Source organism: Thamnophis elegans, chromosome 10 (assembly GCF_009769535.1).
Source record: "Thamnophis elegans isolate rThaEle1 chromosome 10, rThaEle1.pri, whole genome shotgun sequence".
Classification (NCBI taxonomy): Eukaryota; Metazoa; Chordata; class Lepidosauria; order Squamata; family Colubridae; genus Thamnophis; species Thamnophis elegans.
Window position 1 is genome coordinate 29006147 of NC_045550.1, and position 19153 is coordinate 29025299.

Consider the following 19153-nt stretch of genomic DNA (forward strand, 5'->3'; position numbering starts at 1 on the left):
AATCTGTAAAAAAAGTGTGAAATTAAAAAACAGGAATGCCAACTTTTTCTTTTCTAAAAGATGATCAAGCTTTTGAATGTCTTGAGTGATATCAACTGAAGCTAAAGTCCAATATGATCATTTCTTGGTTTCAGGTCAGCATACAATAGTTGGACAATTATAGTAATATCTTTTATTTCTGAACAAAGTTTAGGTGCTGAATTATTAACTTCCCTATCCACAAATAATGTGGTATTACAAGATTGGCTGTTGAAGTTTTTATTTGTTTAGCATGTCGTTTTTCTTGCAATGATGATACTGAACATGGATACATCATAAATTAGCACAACTGTGATGGACTGACTAGAAATAATTTCAGTATATTAAATCAATTTCTGATTAAGCACAAAGCATGAATTGGTACAACCAGGTCAGTATTTGCCAAAAAAGTAGTTCTGTATTAAAAAATCATTTACATTAGCATTTGATCTCAAACTATGAGATGTTGCAAGATCTAAAGGCAGTTTTGGGATAATTCCGCAATTACCAGCAAACTATTTCCCTGACACTAACACACAACATAGCAATGAAAACACTTGATACAAGTGATCTATTTGCAGGAGCTCCGGCAAGTTAAAGAGAACCATAGCTGCCTTCAAATTGTAGCAGTCCCCTTACCAAAGGAGGGGTGAAAGAAAGAAAGACTCAGCAGTCATATCTCATGTCCATAGTTTCATCCAAGTTCTTATCATCGTTTGTACTGGCAGCTAAAAATGTCGTTACTGGTGACCCTGTCATATTAATTACACTGGTACTTGTGCTGGCATTGCGCACAGCAATGCTGGTCACATTAATGCCCAAAGTAAGCCTAGTCTGCTCCAAGGCCTTTTCTGGCACTGCAAATGCCTCCAATTTCTTTTCCCCATTAGCCATATATGAATTTTGGCAGCCGCGGCATATGCAGTCTAAACAGGCTTTGCGATTCGAGTAGCAAGGGCAGCGCTGGCCACGACATGTAAGAACACTTGGATTTTGTGTAGCTCGGCCACATTTACACCCCTTTTTCTCTTGTGCCTTTTTGTACACAGTTTTTGTTGGACTTCCTGGCACAACATGACTGCTAGGATTTTTTTCTTTTGACTTTTTTAGCATTCCTGATTTAGATTTTGGATGAGATTTCTTGGTGGTATGGTCTATATTTTTTTTCATGCTTTTATTCGATAACAGTACAGTTTTACCTATTTTAGGAGCAGTACCTCCATTAGGTACAGTTGCTATTGACTGCAAAGACATCTTTGATTCTTGTTTCATCATTATTGGAGCTGAGGCTCCCAATGTTGGGCCGCAAAGAATGCTAGAAATTGGAATATGCTGAAGCTTTTCACTGTCACTTTCTGATCGTGATCGCTTTCTGTTTAATTTTGCTACCTTAGGTGTTGCAGCTGTACATGAAATCCCATGAGGTGAAGCATCCACTGATATATACACATTGTGGCTAGTTGGTGGGGGAGAAAGCTGCAAAAATGGACCATTTGTTAAATTGGTTTCCAAGCTGTGCTGTAGATTAGGGCTACATACTCCTGCATTAGAGTCCAAACTCCGTAGCACTTCCTCAACACTGAGTAAAAGAGGGTCACCAGGTTTGATGTCTTCACTGAAACCATGAATATCAATGCCGGTTGCACACAAGTCACCAGGGGAAACTATGTCACACATAGGCTGAAGACTGCTAGAAATATCTTCAGTTTTTATGTATTGTCCAGGATTACATACATTGACTGTATTTGCATGTTCAGGAGATGGAATATTTACTTCAAGTTTATCTACTGAGAGCCCATTACAACTGGGCAGACCATTAACAGTGGAGCCTTTTACATCACAATCATAGGTGCTTTCAGGTATAGAACAACTTGTTGGAGGCTCAGCATACTCTGAAGTTGAAGGTGAAGGGGAATGGATCAAACACAATGCCAAGGGTTCATCAGGTGCTTTTTCTGTGTCATCACTGAGTGGGGTGCCATCTTTAAGCAAAGTCAAAAGATCTGGGGAACTGTCCACAGCTTGCTTAATATCTCGTCCTAATGGTGTCTGTGTTATATACTCACATAGTTTTTTATAACAGTTCACCAGAATGCTTAACTGTTTATTTTCTTCAAATTGCTCATAGTCTTTGCACCAACTACATGATGGTTTCATCATCATCTTCTTGCCTTTACAGGTTTTGCAGACATAATGTTGACATGTAGAGTTGGTGGGTGCAATTGGATCTTGCAGCAGGTTTCCTAAGAGGGGAAAAAAGGAGATTATAAAAACTCAAAAGTAATTTTAAAGTTCTTTTTCAACAACTTGAAAGTTTATGTAATGCCACTGCTGTATGTTTTAGCTGATCAAGCTAATAGAAACAATTGTCATATCATCAACCTATGACAGCACATACTTTCAACTTCATTATCAGTGCTCAAGTATTTGTAATATTAGAGCAAGATACAAGAATTTCTACATTTCCATAATGGCATTTGACAGTTGTTCTGGATTGAATGATACAAGGCTCTCCAATATGTTCTCTGGTTAATTATGTGATATAAATCTTAGTTTAAACTTTTAAAAAATGATTAAAATCTTATATTGACTAAGTTTAATATATAAATGCTAAATAGGCAATTGATATAATTCAGTTTTTAGTGAAGTATGAATTTTGAAGACATTTATAATATTACTATTTATAAGAAATTGGGAAGAATACACAAATTGACTAAAAGCAGAAGCAAAACATTTGCCAATCAAGATTAACCGCCAAGAGAGAAAAAGTATGTATGTATTCTCTAGTATAACCTTTTTTTAAATGGCCAAATTGTATATATGTGTGGAAGGGTGTCTATGCATGCACACACATATTTAAAATATTAATATTCCTATGGAGCTTCCAGAGAAACTGGCTATGCATTGCACATACTACTTGACTTGAACCCTAACCCTAACCCTAACCCATTCTGGACAAAGAGAATCCCTAATACTGAAAATATCAATAATGAGGGAATAAATTATTGTCATCTCACTATATAAAGAACATGTTTCATTGACCCTACTCAGAATGCAACCAATAACAGAAATTATGAGCAATAGTCAGTAGGTTTGCTTAGAAAGAAAACATGTTCTATCCACAATTTTTAATGTCTATTGGTAAGAAGTCTTCTGATTATCCATAGGGAAACCTCAGGTAAATACATTTAGTTAGAGCTTAGAGAAAAGCTTTGTACAGATAACAAGAACTATTATGTCTAAGTTAAATTCCCAATTTGCCTTAAAATATGTCTTTGAATGTGCATACAAATGCAAATTAATACTTGCAAGCCAAAATGTTTAAATACTTCCTCAGAGGTTATAATAGAAAATGCTACTTGTGTTATGGCTAGATAAGGCACAAAATAAAACTGATGAAAATGAAAATATTACATGAGAGAAATTTCCAATAAGAAGCAAACTGAGAGAAGACATTAGTATGTGCAGAATATAAGGGAATAGTTCAGTTCTCAGCTGCATCCTTAATACTTGTACATAGAGCTAAGTACATACACAAAGCAATTGTAATATGAGTAATTATTTCATCCTAACTTACTATAAATTTATAACCACCAAATACATATCCACCAAATGCAACTAACATAGTGATTTCCAGCATGATCCACACATACGGAAATCTCAGGTAAATACACAAGTTTTCTAGCAGAAATAAGCTTTATCCAATCCATTAAAAAAATAAGCATTAATGAATGGCTTGGATTGCCTAACAAACAGTGATATTTGGTTAATGATGGCAACAGCGATTGCTAAGATTGCCAATACAAAATAATGTGGTTATATGACATCATGCTTTATGATTGCATGGCTTTGTGATGAAATTAAAGTCCCAATTACTATAGTTAACCAAGGACTACCTGTAGCACAGTAGTAGAAGGGGAACTATGTGTAAAGGTGACATATACAGACCAGACTGGGATGTATATATCCCAGAAAAAGGAAATGCAAACCACTTCTGTATTAAAAAGTATGCTTAGATCATGTAAGTTCATGTTTAGTTTACACTTCTGTGCAAAACCATTTGCTCCCTTTTGCTGGTTCTAAATTCTTGCATATTGCCACGAACATTATTAGCGCTTCATGTGGATCCTCTGTAAAGCAAGGCTCAGTGAACAATAATGCCACAGTGACAATGTCTTCCAACATGTGATATGCCAATGTGAAGATATTGCCTTGGATTTACTAAGAGTGTGTGCCACCTTTATCTACAGTGATTGCAATTACAAATTTCATATAATGGATAATCCAACTTTCCATTGGTTTGTAGGAATTCTTCCCTATTTCTATTACTAAATTGTTTCAGTTAAGTAACATTTGATGATTTTCTAGCATAAACTATTTGTTCTTGTGACAAATTTCTATGGAACATAGATCTGGAATTGGATTTGGTCATTCCAAAGCACTGAATTTGTTCTCCATCCATGCCATATTACTGTAAATGCTAGACAAATGCTAGAAAGATGTGCTATTTTTTTCAAGTTTCTTTCTCTCACTAAACAAATCCCCTAGGCACCTATGTAACATACTAGGTAGCTGAAAGCCAAACAATAACAATGTACGTATCAGAGGGGAAAATGCAAGATAAGTTAAAAGACACTTCGCTGATGACATTTGCACAAACATAGAATGTACAACAGTTTTCTAAAGAAATAAAGGAGGATAGCTATTACCTCAGATCCTCTGTAGACAATCATAGATATCATCAAAATAATATTAAATATGCACCTATAACAGGGCTATACTGATAGAATGACCCATCACATTTTATGCAATGGAATCACATAGTCTTTCACAAAAACCTCAATTAAAAGATAAGAATAGAGGAAAAGGAACATCAATGGCTATACAGTACATTATTTATTGACAACTGTGGATGCCTGGATGCTAAAGAATTAAGTATTGGAGTTACTATCACTATGCCCTGCATATGAAATTCATAAGAACAGAAAATCCTGAAATAAAATATGTTCTTACTAAGAAATGGCATAGAAAATAGGAGCACAAGTTTCATCTGTTCTAAAAATATTTACCGTATTTTTTGGAGTATAAGACGCACCAAGGTTTTGAAGAGGCAAATTAAAAAAAAAGTAGGTAGGTAGGTAGAGGAATAGAGAGGGAGAGAGAAATACAGTAGGTAGGTAGGCAGAGAGAATAGTTAGGTAGGTAGGTAGATAAAGGGATAGAGAGAGAGAGAGAAATAGAGAGATAGAGAGAGAAATACAGTAGGTAGGTAGGGATAGAGAGAGAGAGAGTAGGTAGGAAGGTAGAGGGATAGAGAGATAGAAATAGAGAGAGAGGGAAAGAAATACAGTAGATAGGTAGGGAGAGAGAGAGTAGGTAGGTTTGTAAGTAGAGGGATACAGAGAGAGAAAAAGAGAGAGAGAGAAATACAGAAGATAGGTAGGGAGAGAGAGAGAGTAGGTTGGTAGATAGATAGATAGATAGATAGATAGATAGATAGATAGATAGATAGATAGATAGATAGATAGATAGAGGGAGGGAGAGGGGGAGAGGGAGGGAGGGAGGGAGAGAGAGAGAAATACAGTAGGTAGGTAGGGAGATGTTTCCAGGTGAATTTATCCATGTGCTGGAGAAGGAAATCACTGACAATCTGCAGCACCTAAGACTTTGTTTCTGCTGGCAGAACATTTGATCAATGTAATTCTCATCAATCAGTTAAAGAGCTTTCCAAAAGGGAGAAAAACGTTTTTACACTCTGCAAACCTCCCAAAAATGGCCCGTTTTTCACGAAAATTGATCCTTTTTTTCCCCAAATAAAAGGCATGAATAGCTTTGGGGGGGCTTGCAGAGTGCTCCTGGGGGGGGGCAAAAACGAGCAAAAAATGGCCCGTTTTTCACAAAAACAGGCCCGTTTTTTGTCAAAAAATTGCATGCATAGCCTTATGGAGGCTTATGGAGTGCTGCTGGGAGCTGGGGGGGGGGGGGAAAAAGGCTCGCTTTTTGCTCATTTCTGCCTCCCCAGCCCCCAGGAGCTCTCTGAAAGCCTCCATAAGAGTATGCACAGCCATTTTGGTGAAGGGGGCAGGGCTTCGGGAGGCAAAAAATGCTGTATTCGATGTATAAGACACACTCAGATTTTCAGCCTCTTTTTTAAGGAAAAAAGCTGTGTCTTATACTATGAAAAATACGGTAATTACTTATATTATGACTATTTGTTAAAGCAAGTTCTGCAAGTTTTATTGTAAGTGAAATTCTTGCATCTCCTTTTTATTAACGTCACATTATTAATGAACGTATAATCTGGAGAAATTTTATTTTTTTTCAGATTCCAAATACTCCTTTTCTAAAAACAGTATTTTTCTATAAAGGCAGCCCTCCTGAAGATACATAATTGTGTGGAAAAAATAAGATGCAAAAACAAATGCATTGTTCACACAGCAGCAGAACTATGCACATCTTCCAATTCTTTTTGCTTAAATTTTAAATTAAAAAAATTAAAAATCTTTTAATTGAAGCTATATTTACTGTATGAGTATGTTCTTAATTTCATAAATTAGCTTTATCAGATTTATTATGATAGTCAATACATATTTGAGGTATAGTTTTTAACTGATATTGAAAACAATGGAACACTAAGGATACATTATATTTATTAATGTTCTATGCCTTTCTCATTACATGGCAGTGTAATTACTAAGGCATTTTTCTTAAGGCTGTGCTCTGAAGTTAAAAATTCACCTGATACAGAATAAAAATATTTTGTATTGGTTTTTAGACTCATCAAGAGAAGGAAATAAGCAACCATTGCTTCCACTGAAATCAGATTAGCTCCATCCCTTTTGACATTTCAGAAGTCCCTTAAGACCTAGTTATGTTATCAGGCCTGGGGCTCCCAGAAAATTGGAGACATGCTTAGATGGCTGGATTGTTGAGGTAGCCATTCTTATTGTTTCTCTGCCCAGGATTTTTATATTTGTTTTTATAATATCTATTTGTAATGTAGATTTATATTTTTATTTAATATCTGTTGTTTATTTAATTGATGCACAATGCCCAGAATTGCTTTTGATGGGCAGCTATACAAATTAGAATTTTGATTAATAACATTGCTGTTTTACAACTCAAATCGGACATTTCACAAATATTCTTGAGTTCATAAAGGTTAAGCAGCAACTGCATCCAAATTTCCATGCATCTTAAGACACAAAGGATTAGCACTTTATGAACATAGATTTCGTTCAGTGTAAACTGTTATTAAAAATTGAGTGTATATTATTAATAAAAATAGATGAGTTTAGAGAAGCACATCAATATCTCCTTTACTCAATCATTACATATTAATTAAATAGATTATTTATCTGTTATCTATTTATAAATGAATAATTCATTAGATTTACAGTATATTCCACCTTTCATTTATGAGCTTAAGTAGGCATATTAGTCCTTGCTTAACAACCGGTTTAGTACTGTTTGAAATGTTGCCCAAAAATGTACTTATGACCTAGATTCTATGTTCTGAGTTCCAGTCAGATGATTGCATTTTGGGCACTTGGCAACTGGACTGCATTTATGGTTGTTTGCAGTATCCTGTGGGCACATGACTGGTTTAAATTTTTTTAAATCAGAAATCAGTGTTTATTTCTAATTTCTGGCAAAAAACACACATTGCAAACGGGTTTGCTTTATGACTGCTGTAAAAGATGCTGTAAAATCAGTCGCATGACTCAATTTATCACCATGATTTTCATCTACTCCTTATCTTATCTAATCCTCATGATTGTAACCTGTGAGCTCTCCTTGCTCTCATTTTCCTTCACAACCCTATGAAGAACGTGAGCCTGAACAACTACTTCTCTCAACAGTAATAGAGTCAATTAAACCAGTGATACATATCCACAAGTTAGTATAAAGAACCACTAGCACTACCAGAGTAGCTTCTTCTTTGATCCTTTACAAAACTGAGCTGCAGCAATACAAGTAAAATGGCAGTTTTTCTTTCTCAAAATAAACTAGAGTGGCATAACCAACCTGGCCTCAGTACAATACATGCACATAGTCATTAGTAGCCCATACAGCTGGTATTGGTCTTTCCCACCCACAGATTCTGCTCAAACAAAATATAATTATTTGCTTGTTGATTTATTTCAATTCAAAGGCTTGCACATCTCAAATTCAGAATTCTCAGCTGCTAATAGCTAATCAGCATAAAAACCATAAAAAACAAGAAATGACAACACACATATAAGCCACAGTAACCACTGGTCCAAATTAAAGTGCAAACTTTAGTCTAAATCCTATATTAGTCAGAATCAACAATATTGCAACATTTTTTTCTTATTTAATTCAGTTGTTGTATGTATGCCAAGAATTCAACAAGGAAGATGACCATGCATACCCATATACTCATTATCCACAATTCTTTGGATATTTGATAGAATAAACATATAATATATAAAACCAAAGGAAAATAGAAGAACCTCTGACGTAAAATCAGTAGCAGAAATAATATATTCAACACATGAAACCATAAAGATACTATATGACTTATACTTTCTTTGTTTACTATTAGATGGGAAGTCAAAAGAATAGGCAAGAATGGTGGTGCCACAGTAAAGCCTCTTTTTGGGTTATACATTTTTTATCACAACTATAATATTAAAATATTACAATCTTCCCTGTTTAAATTAAACAATCTCAGTATTTAAAAAAAGGAGATTCACTTTTCCTCCCTTCTTCCTGAATTCAAAGAACGTATTTGTAAAACACTTTCCTAAAGAGGCTACTAAAATCACAATTTATATACATTCTAAGGCAAGGTGACAAGTATCATTTAAAAGTGTCAACAATATTTGCTAAAGCATGAATTTAAGCAATATTTATTTTATATTGTTTTTCTCTTATTTTTATTAAGAAATCTGCCCTCAATTGTTGGGAGCAGCAAAACTTTGGGGAAAAAGAAGAGCTGGAGATCAGAAGAAAGGAGGCATTAAGCAACAAAGACAGACTGAAGTGTGAGTATGAGCTGACTAAATAACAATGTTTTGGGTCATTAACATTAACACAATCCTACTCATGAAACTAAATGATACTGTGTTCAAAGCAATTAACTTCCTAGCAATTCCTCAGCTTGTCAAGAATATAAAATTCAAGATCTAAACTGAAGTAAAACATAGATACAGAAATTTAAAAACAACTTTTTTTGTAAAAATAGCGTAGAAAATTAACACCTACCCTTCTGCTAGAAGAATGAAATATTTTAGGAAATATTTAAAAAGGCAGAATATTGTATTTGCCTGGATGAGAACTGGAGAAACATAGTTTTTTTTGAGGCAGGAAACAGACTCACTCTTAATAACCCCACCTTTCTTAATAGCTCCCACCAGATGTCAGCACCTATGAGATAAAGAGATAGGTAGTTCTATTCATAAGCAAATTCCCTGCAGGAAGATCTGAACAAAGGTAGGGCTAGCCCTCAGCCACAATAGGAATTGCCCAACAAGCCCCTCCATTGCATCAGCCCAAACTTCAACCAAATTTAACTAGACTATTTAACTCCTAGAATTTGTACATGGAACCATGGGAATCTGGCAATAGCCAATTGAATACAGTTTCTTGAACAGGAAGCTCAAGTTCAAAGCCCAAGAAAAGGTATAAATACCCCCACTCTCAACTCCATGTGGTCAGCTGCACCAAAACCCATGTGGTTCTCTTTCATCATTAAACCATATTTCCAATCAGCCTCCATGTTTCCAGTGTCTTTCTCCTGACTTGGAACTGAACCAGATGGATATTTCTTCCAACAGTATATGTGATACAGCTTTTAACATTTTTCCAGGAATCATAAAAAAGGTAGCACAGTGGTTAGAGTGCAGTACTGCAGGCTACTTCAGCTACCTGCTAGCTGTAGTTTGGCAGTTCAAATGTCACCGGCTCAAAGTTGACTCAGCCTTCCATCCTTCCAAGGTGGGTAAACTGAAGACCCAGATTGTTGGGGGCAATATGCTGACGCTGCAAATCTCTTAGAGAGGGCTGTAAAATGCACTATGAAGTGGTATATAAGTCTAAGTGATATTGCTATTGAAGACTCTAATCATCACTGCAAATAATTTAACCTAAGCACTGAATTCTACTGGCTTTATGGGTTGTAGATGAGGCTGAATACTGTATTGGTCAAAAAATGCATGACCTCAAATTGAAATTTATATGGGCTAACATGCAAGCATGCAATTAAACGCAAATAAAGATTGTTCTAAAAGACACTAAGAGTTTGGCTCCAGAACGAAAGGTGCTGTTTTCTAAAATCTGCTTTCTATAGAAGGTTTAAGAAAAGAATGTCAGGAATCATGAAAAAAAGAGCACATTAGGATTTTGGTTAGCTTGCTAACCTAAAAGCTACCTTTACAATACAAGACTTTTCTTGCCCTTTTACTATCACATCATCTGTTTAAGCTTCAAGGACATTCTATGAATAGAGACACCTGCTATAGCTAAAGTGGTATATTGTGTTTAAAAAAATCAGTTAAAATTTTGTTTAATTGGTTTCTTAAACTGCCCAGGTTTGCAGAATATGTTGATCCACAAACCTACTTCAAAATAGTTATGGGTACTAAAAAAAGAAAGAAAAGCTAATGCACAATTATTTATTTATTTTATACAGTAAACCTCAGCTAAAGGAACATTCAGGGAGATGTCAGTAATGGATGTAAGTAAATATTAATTCAGTCCAAAATGTAGGTATTTGGATCAATTATACAAATATTAAAACTAATACAAATGACCAACAGAAGTTTATACAAACCATCTGGATTATTTCATATACAACAAATGTTTTTATTTTGAGATAATGCCCAAATGGAAATTTTATCCACTATATGAGAAATCTGCTTACTACAGATCTGTTAAAATTGATGGTTTATTTCATTTATAACTAGTTTTAAATCTTATGTTATTCAATTTAGAATCTTATGTTATTCTATTACAAGAGAGATTGGGAAAATCAGGACTAAGCAAAATTAAGGATCTCTACCAGAGATGCCAAGCAGCTATGAGGTGCTTCTATAGTAATAAATACCTGACTGTGACACTCAGATGCAAGCTTTAAAAAAAAAAAACCCAAAATAAAAGTTAAATTGTCCCTTTCAATGTAAGTGATAATTCTTTTGAAAACAGGAATTCAAAAACGTGATAGAAATGGAAAATCCAATATATAAAAAAGCAATGCAAAACTTACATTATTTATGCATTCATTCATTCAATTTATATAGCTGGCCATCTCAAATATGTGACTCTTACACTTAAAAACAGAATATATTTAAAAATAAACAACCCAGATAAAAACCACTAAAAACTAATTAAAACTTAATTTGTAATAGAGTACAATCCATACAATAATTGACAATACAACCAGCAAACAGGTTCCACTTGAGTTCCAGTCAATATAAAGTATGTTTTGAGAGCCTTCTGAAAGGCCAGCAAGCTCAGGGTCACTGTAGATAGTCCTTGACTTATAACAATTAAGCCCAAAATGTATTTTGCTAAGCAAGAAGTTTTTTCCCCTTTTTACAATTTACAGTTGTTAAGTGAATCACTGCCATTAAGTTAGTAACACAGTTGTTAAGTGAACATGGCTTCCCCATTTACTTTGATTGTCAGAGGGTTGCAAAATGTGATCACATGACCCCAGAACACTGCAACCGTCATAAATATGAGTCAGTTGCCAAGCATCTGAATCTTGATTATGTGATCATGGGGATGTTGCAATGGTTGCAAGTGTGAAAAACAGTCATAAATCACATTTTTAAAATGCCATTGTAACATTGAATGATCATTAAATTAACGGTTGTAAGTTGAGGATTACCTATATAACCTGTGGGGGAGGGGGAATGATGTTTCGAGCCATAGGTGGTGCAATAGCAAAGACTCTTTTTCCAGCTCTGATGGAATAAGTAGATGTAAGAGGAAAGAGATAGTCTCTCAAATAATCTGTCCTCTTACTGTGTAAAGCTTCAGAAGTCATTACCAGCACTCTGAATTCAACCTGAAAGCAAGCTATTTTGAATTTTACTTCAATAATTAATTCAAGTATTGCTAATTTTAAAATGCAATAGCCATGACCCAAAATGACATATTAACATTAATTAAAGAAAACGTTACAACTTTTCACTGTTCGGTAGAATTTATGTTTACATTCTACAAGTTGATTCAGCGGATGACCACAATCTTTATAACAGTGATGGCTAACCTTTTTGTCCTCACATGCCAAAAGTGCACATATGCGCACAACAGCACATGTGCCCATGCCCCTAATACAATGCGTGCATGATACACACCCCACCCCCTGTGCATGCGCCCCCCCCGCACCCCGTTTTGGGCCGAGACCTCCCTAAAGCTTCCTAGGACCAAAAACAGGGCACGGGGGGGCGCTGCCCCCCTGGCCCCGTGCATGCGTACACTATTACAGGTGTTATGTCTGCCTTGTATGCAGCTTTATTCCTCTCTAGCATTCATATCCATTACAGTGATGCATTTCCTGTCTCTCTAGGATTTACCTCTATCTGCTCCTGTGAGACACTTCCTGTTGCATGTATATAGTTATGTTCTTGATGGCTTGTATAGTGTTTTAACTGCATTTTGATTAAACAACACATTGCAGAGACCTGAAAATCAGCTGGCTGGCGGGAGGTACACGCACATGCGTGGCAGAACTTAGCTGGGGTGACGGTTCGCATGCTGGTAGAGAGGCTTCCGCATGTCACAGGTTCGCCATCACAGCTTTATAATAACAGTCCCAATACTCTAAAATGTCTGTGTACGTTTTCTTTTGCTATCTAAGTACGAAAATAAGCAGAGTGCATCAATATACTGAGGTGACCTTATTCTTTTTTATACTATGTATTATGAAAAATATTCTATTCACACATAAAATTCTTTAAAAGTAACATGTATGTATAATTTTACATTATTATAACTAAGATTTGTTTAATGCCCAATCACAGGGATTCCAAGCAGCTTAAAGCAACAAATAAAGGAAATACAGAAATGCCTTCAAGTTAATCTTAACTCCTGTTGACTTGCTGGAAAAGCCCCTGCAGTTCTCTTGGAAACATTTTTGGATATAGTTTGCCACTGCTTTCCTCCTAGGACTCAAAGACAGAAAGACATCCATCCAAATAAACCTGTGCTCAGGGAGGCACTAGAACTCAGTTTCCCAGATTTTAACTAACATGCCAAACTGATTCTCATATACAGATATGACTGGGCATAATGTTTTAATTCTTGAATTATGTTAAAACAGGCACAAAAGCTTGTGACACCTAAAAATACTATATGGGTTGGGGGTGACAGTGTGATTTCACATCTATTTCAGAAAATTTATGTAGCATTACTATGTACAGATGGCTTAGCCTAGAAGCAATGAAGACAAATAAGAAATTACATGCAGGAAAAACACTCAATGGCACTGTTAAAAGTTGGGATCCTGCAGCACACATTTGAAATTAGTAAGTTTTACATAAATGGTGTTAGTGATAGTGCAAATATAATCTGCATTTTAAATAAATTAAAACTTTTACTATGAACAAAATCTCATACTATAATTTCAAATCACCACAAATATTTATTTAATGAATTTATATAGCAACTTAGTTAATCTGAGCAGTATTCAAAAAACCAAAGCCAAAATATAATCCTACAATATTAAACACCTTTCAATATATAAAATCAAGTAATGAAGGGTTTAAACTGTGATTCACCCATTTACATTATTCTTTCTGTTTGAAGTCACATAACTGCCCCTTAAAATTCAGTGCAAATTGTCTTACAAAGTTGAAATAATTTTCTGAACATTACTGTTCCTAATCTATTGTTCTACTTCATATTCTTGACTTAACATAATACACATAAGTCACATACATTTATTTGCAATTAAGTAAAGATAAGCACTTATAAATTTTAATATATTACAAATGCAAGGAAGGCTGCATCAAAAAATGCATCAACATAAGTTGTCTTGTAGAAGAGCAATTTTGAAGGTTTATGAAAAGGTTTAGCTACTCCGAATGATTTCAGAAATCAACCATACCGAAGGATTTAAATAATAGCATTTCAGTTGTACATTTTTAAAATTGTTGCTAGAATATTACTTGGCTTGTAGATAATGGATGTATCCACGCATCTATATCCATAGGTAAGTTAATCACATTTTTTTCCAATAACCAATTTTTAGGAATTAACACGAAACACGCTCTACGTACACGGGCTGAGTTTGCCTAGTACACAAATGCTAAGCATGTAGTTTTGTTTTATCGCATCGTGAAAATCCAGACCATTTCCATTTACAAAATCTTCTCAAAAGGGCAAGCAAGTTGAGTTGCGTAGCAGTTTGTAAAACCCGACAAAAGAGAAGGCAACTTTCAAAACTCCCCGGAGGAAGAAGACCGGAGGGCATGCGTCTCTCGGCTGGCGAGGTTTGCCCGAAAAGGCGGCGGCGGCATTGCTCCCTGCCCATTTCAGTGGGTGTAACAGGGGAGGCGAGAGCAAGCTAGACGGACGGACTGACGGAGACACGGAGGGAGGGAGGGAAGGAGGGCGAAGGAGGGTGCCGGCTCGCCCGCGGCCCAGAACAATAGAAAGCGCCTCACTCACCGCACACGCAGCAGGAGAGCGACTGCCGGAAGTAGGGCAGCAGCTTGCCGATCTCGGCCAGGCACTGCGGATCTTCCCCGGGGCCGTAGCTGAGTACCAGGCGACTGGCGGAGATGTACAAGGCTGTAGCATTCACCGGGTTCATCGCAGACGCTGAGGCCAACGGCTCCGGGCTGAGAAGAAAGCGCGGCTCTGCGCCCAGGCAGGGCAAGCCGAGGGGCGGCTGCGCTCCTAGCCCCGCATCGACGCGCCGTCACAGCCAGGGCCGGGCCTGCTTTTCTCCACTTGCCTGCTCCCCCACCCGCCCGCCCCCGCCACTGCCACCGCCGCAGCTCTTCCTCGCTACCAGCGGCGGCTCCCCGCGGATTACTCCAAGCGGCCGGCCATGCCGGCCTCGCTCCCTCGCCCTCCCCGGGCGCCTCAGGCGGAGGGGAGGCCCCGCATCGGGGGGGCGGTGGCAGGATCCGCGACCCGGCGCAGGGAGACGGCCTGGGCCCGGCTCTGGTAGGGGCGGGGGAGGCTGCTCCGCCTAGAGTTTCAGCGCGTCCATATTACCATGGGTTCCCTGCGCCTCTTCCGCAGAGCTAACGGCTTTGTCGCTCCTAGCCGCCCTCCGCGCAAGAGCCATCCACCACACGCCCAGCTCCAATGTCAATAGCAACCGTTAGATCCAACCGTCACTGCGCAGCCATCACCGCGGCCGCTTAGGTCCGGCACTGCGCATGCGCGGCCATTCTCTACCTCATCGCACCCACCCCCTTCCCGTCCTCTTGAACAGTACGGCCGCCGAGTGAGCGAGCGGGGTGGGGTTCCGCCCTGGGTTGCGCCCTCTCGGGGCCTCCGCTGAGCTTTGCTCCGCTATACGGAAAAGTGAGAAAGGCCGCCTCGTTCTCCGATTCGGTCTAGCAAAAGAACCTCAAAAGGCTGGTGCTTGTCTGATATCCAGAACTGCAGCTTCAATCTGTATCTTGACTAGTAAGAATGGAAGGTTTGAGTGCATGATAATACTTCTTTGAACATGGACAGAGTGCCCCTGCCTCTCAGCAGGGAGGAATTCATGCATTCCGGTGTTGATCCCAGGAACTATTTACAACCAAGCTTGGTTTAAGAGAACAAATGCAATCGACCATAGCACTGTGTCTATGATGGGTTTCCGTAAAAAAGCTAATGAATATAAAATGAATTAAATGTAAGTACTTCTCATAAACAGTTGTCCTCCTCTGCATCGTGTTCATTGCACAAGATAGCTGAAATCTGTGTATTAAGACACACACATAAATTCTATTAATCTGATTATCACTCTTCAAAAGAATGAATTCTAGATCAGTGTACAACACCCAAAAGTCTACTTCCTGCATAACGTAAATGTCAGTACATAAACAGATGAGAATAAAAACAGGTTACTTTTTGTCTGGAAATACTGGTATGTGTCCAAAGTGGCTTAAGATAAAAAGAATAAACCAAGTTACAAGAATAAATCCAATAAAATCTGAAAAGACGTGCTACTAGGTTTTCATTTGTGTCCAATCACACTTGGCCAATAAAGAATTCTATTGTCATAAAACAACTAACATGTTAATCTTAAATTGGCAGATGATTATAAATCACTGAAAAATACTAGGATTGTCATTAGAAGCAGTCATCTTGGATAAACCTAGCCTCCTTTGCAAGGTGTTTGGATTTATTACTAATGGAGTGAGGGGGGCATATCCTCACCCATTGCTTTTCTGCTTCTTTCACCCCTTTTTGCACCTATAATGTAATGAAAAAGAAAAATCCACAGAGGCTGGTTTTCACAACACATTAGAGCCAGTTTGGTGGTGTGGTTGAGGTGATGGGTTAGGAGTCAGGACATTCTGAGTTCTAGTCTCAGTCTAGGTATGACTGGGTGACTTTGAACCAGTCACTCTCTTAGCCCAACCTGTCAGCTTTTCTTCATTCAATAATCAGGAAAGAAAACCACAGGACTCCATTTGTTGAAATCAAGTGTACTTTTACTAATTATAAATGAATAGATGCGAAGCTAAGCTAAATCTGGTTAATTAGGCGCGAAAGCAAATAATATATTGAATAATCCATTCCCCTCCCCTTGGCATCCCATGCACAGTCCAATCATAATTCTCCCAAATGTCAGGTGTGAGATAACGTCGAAAGGCATCACCAGGATGAAATGCTGGACCGTTGGCCTTGGCGGGAAACACTCCTCCTCCACATGCGCAGTAAGGTGGTCAGCTCAAATCTAGAAACTTCCTCCAGCACAACAATGAATCCCCCCCCAAATACCATGCCCCCCCTCCCCATTTCAATGGCAGCTGAAGCAGTAGCAAAGCGGAGGCTGACACAACCCACCTCACACGGTGGTTGTGGAGAAAAAGGAGGAGGAAGGAATATTAAGTATGTTCTCTACCTTGAGTTAAAACAATGAAGGTGGGATAAAAAATAATGCAACATTGTTTTTGCACAACAGGTTGTGCTGTTGTCACCTTTAAAAACGTGTGCCATAAAATCAGATTACTTGTGGGACTACCTTTTCCCAAGAATATCTGCCTGCCCAACTCCCAAAAGAAGATCATGCTCCGAAGTTCCCTCTTTTAGATCTTGTCACTTTATGGGACATGGGAAGTGTGCCTTTTCAGTGGCTGCCTCTGTTCTCTGTTACAATCTTCTCCAACACTGCCCACCTTTAGGATAGCTATTAACACTTGGCTTTTCAACCAAGCATTTGGAGTGGAGCCGTGGTGGCACAGTTGTTAGAATGCAGGCTGCTTATGCTGCCTGCTGGCTGTCTGGAGTTCAACAGTTCAATTTTCACTGGATCAAGGTTAACTGAGCCTTCCATTCTTATGAGGTCGAACCCAGGTTGTTGGGGGCAATATGCTGACTGTAAACCGCTTAGAGAGGGCTGTAAAGAACTTTGAAGCAGTAGAAGAAGTCTAAGTCCTATTGCTAGTGTTATTTTAGCTATTTTTAGTATGGTCACTATTTATATTCTGAATTTCACATTCATATTTATTGTGTTTTTTAACATGTGGTTCTTTCTTAATTAAAGCGCTTTTTCTTGTATACTACCCAGGTACATTATTGAGTTTGGGGGAGCGGACTTATAAATGCACTAATATACATATATGTTGTCAGTGCCATTGTTAGAAAAGGAGAAGCAGCAATCCAGCAAGTTTCCTTTTGTTCAGAAGAAATAACATTCCCGTCTTTTCCAGCTGATAGGAATACTACTAGCAGCAGGAAACCAGCCATTTGTTTCCCACCACCTTCTGGGAAAAGTAGGTGATGTTCCCAGAGTCTTTTCTGGTTGCAAAGAGTTATGCAGTTTGCAGGTATAGATTATAGTATCAGCTTAAAACATAGTATATTCATCGTCTGTAATATCTATTGACACTTTCATTTGTTTTCATGTAATGTAAAAACATTTTCTAGTTCGCTTTCCCTGTTACATCATGTTGGTGTTAAATATACTGGATTCCAGGACCCTTTTCTGTCATCAAGTTAAAACATTAATGACCATCTGGGGTGTGTGTGTGTGTGTGTGTGTATGTTATATTTGTGCTGATAAATAAATAAAGGGAGACTAGTATAGATCTATTTCAAGCTATTTAGCTCTCATCAGCTAGCCATACCTTTGCTGGGAATCGAACCTGTGCTGTATTGCCTCTTAGGCAGATGTGTTAACCACTGAACTACAGAGCTCAACTCCTTATCAGCGAAGCCAGGGTGAAAGGTATATATTTAAAGTCACAACCCCTAGTTTGCCCAAATATGGGAGGAAGATCACTACTTCCGTTCTCTGTCCTTCGGCTCGTCACAAGAGACCATCCAGACAGAAACCCAATATTTTTTACTGTTGCCTTTTTGTTACATTTGTTATATTTGTGCTGATAAATAAATAAAGGGAGACTAAGAGGCAATACAGCACAGGTTCGATTCCCAGCAAAGGTATGGCTAGCTGATGAGAGCTAAATAGCTTGAAATAGATCTATACTAGGAAGAGCCACCCTGATAGTGACGCTCCACTCTAGTTCTCTCTGGAGATAAAAGGCAGGGAGCAGAGATGAATAGGTATGGCAGACACCTATTCATCTTGCGGCCAACCGGACTTGTTAGCCTGAGAGAGAAACTTTGTGCAGGGGCTGCTGGCATTCCTAATAAAGAAATCTTTTGAGTTCACATCAGAGGGTTTGTCATGTTTGGGAAGCTGGGCCAGAACAGAACCTTTGGGACAACCATGACCTGATAAGTGAAAATCCCCATAGATCAGGGGTGTCAAACTGGCGGCCTGTGGGCCAGATGCATTACACACAGGCCACGCCCACCCCAGCTCTGCAAAGAAAAAAAACCCCTTGAAATGTCATGTGACAGCAACATGATGTCGCAAATTTGAAACCTGTGCCATAGACATTCGGTACTATGGAATTATTGAAGAAAGCGACAGTAGACAGGATACTTGGTTAAGTTACAGAATGAAACTCTTAATCTGAGA

The 19153-nt window shown here is 38.1% G+C and overlaps 1 protein-coding gene across 1 annotated transcript; it reads right to left on the minus strand.

The window, feature by feature from the left end:
* Positions 1-257: 257 nt before the first annotated feature.
* On the minus strand, positions 258-15869 carry MSL2 (MSL complex subunit 2). The gene is made up of 2 exons (XM_032225736.1): positions 14662-15869; positions 258-2261 (listed from the first exon to the last, which is right to left on the minus strand). The coding sequence occupies exons 1-2, from the start codon at positions 14804-14806 to the stop codon at positions 685-687; spliced, it is 1722 nt and encodes a 573-aa protein (XP_032081627.1). The 5' UTR covers positions 14807-15869; the 3' UTR covers positions 258-684.
* Between the last annotated feature and the right edge of the window lie 3284 nt (positions 15870-19153).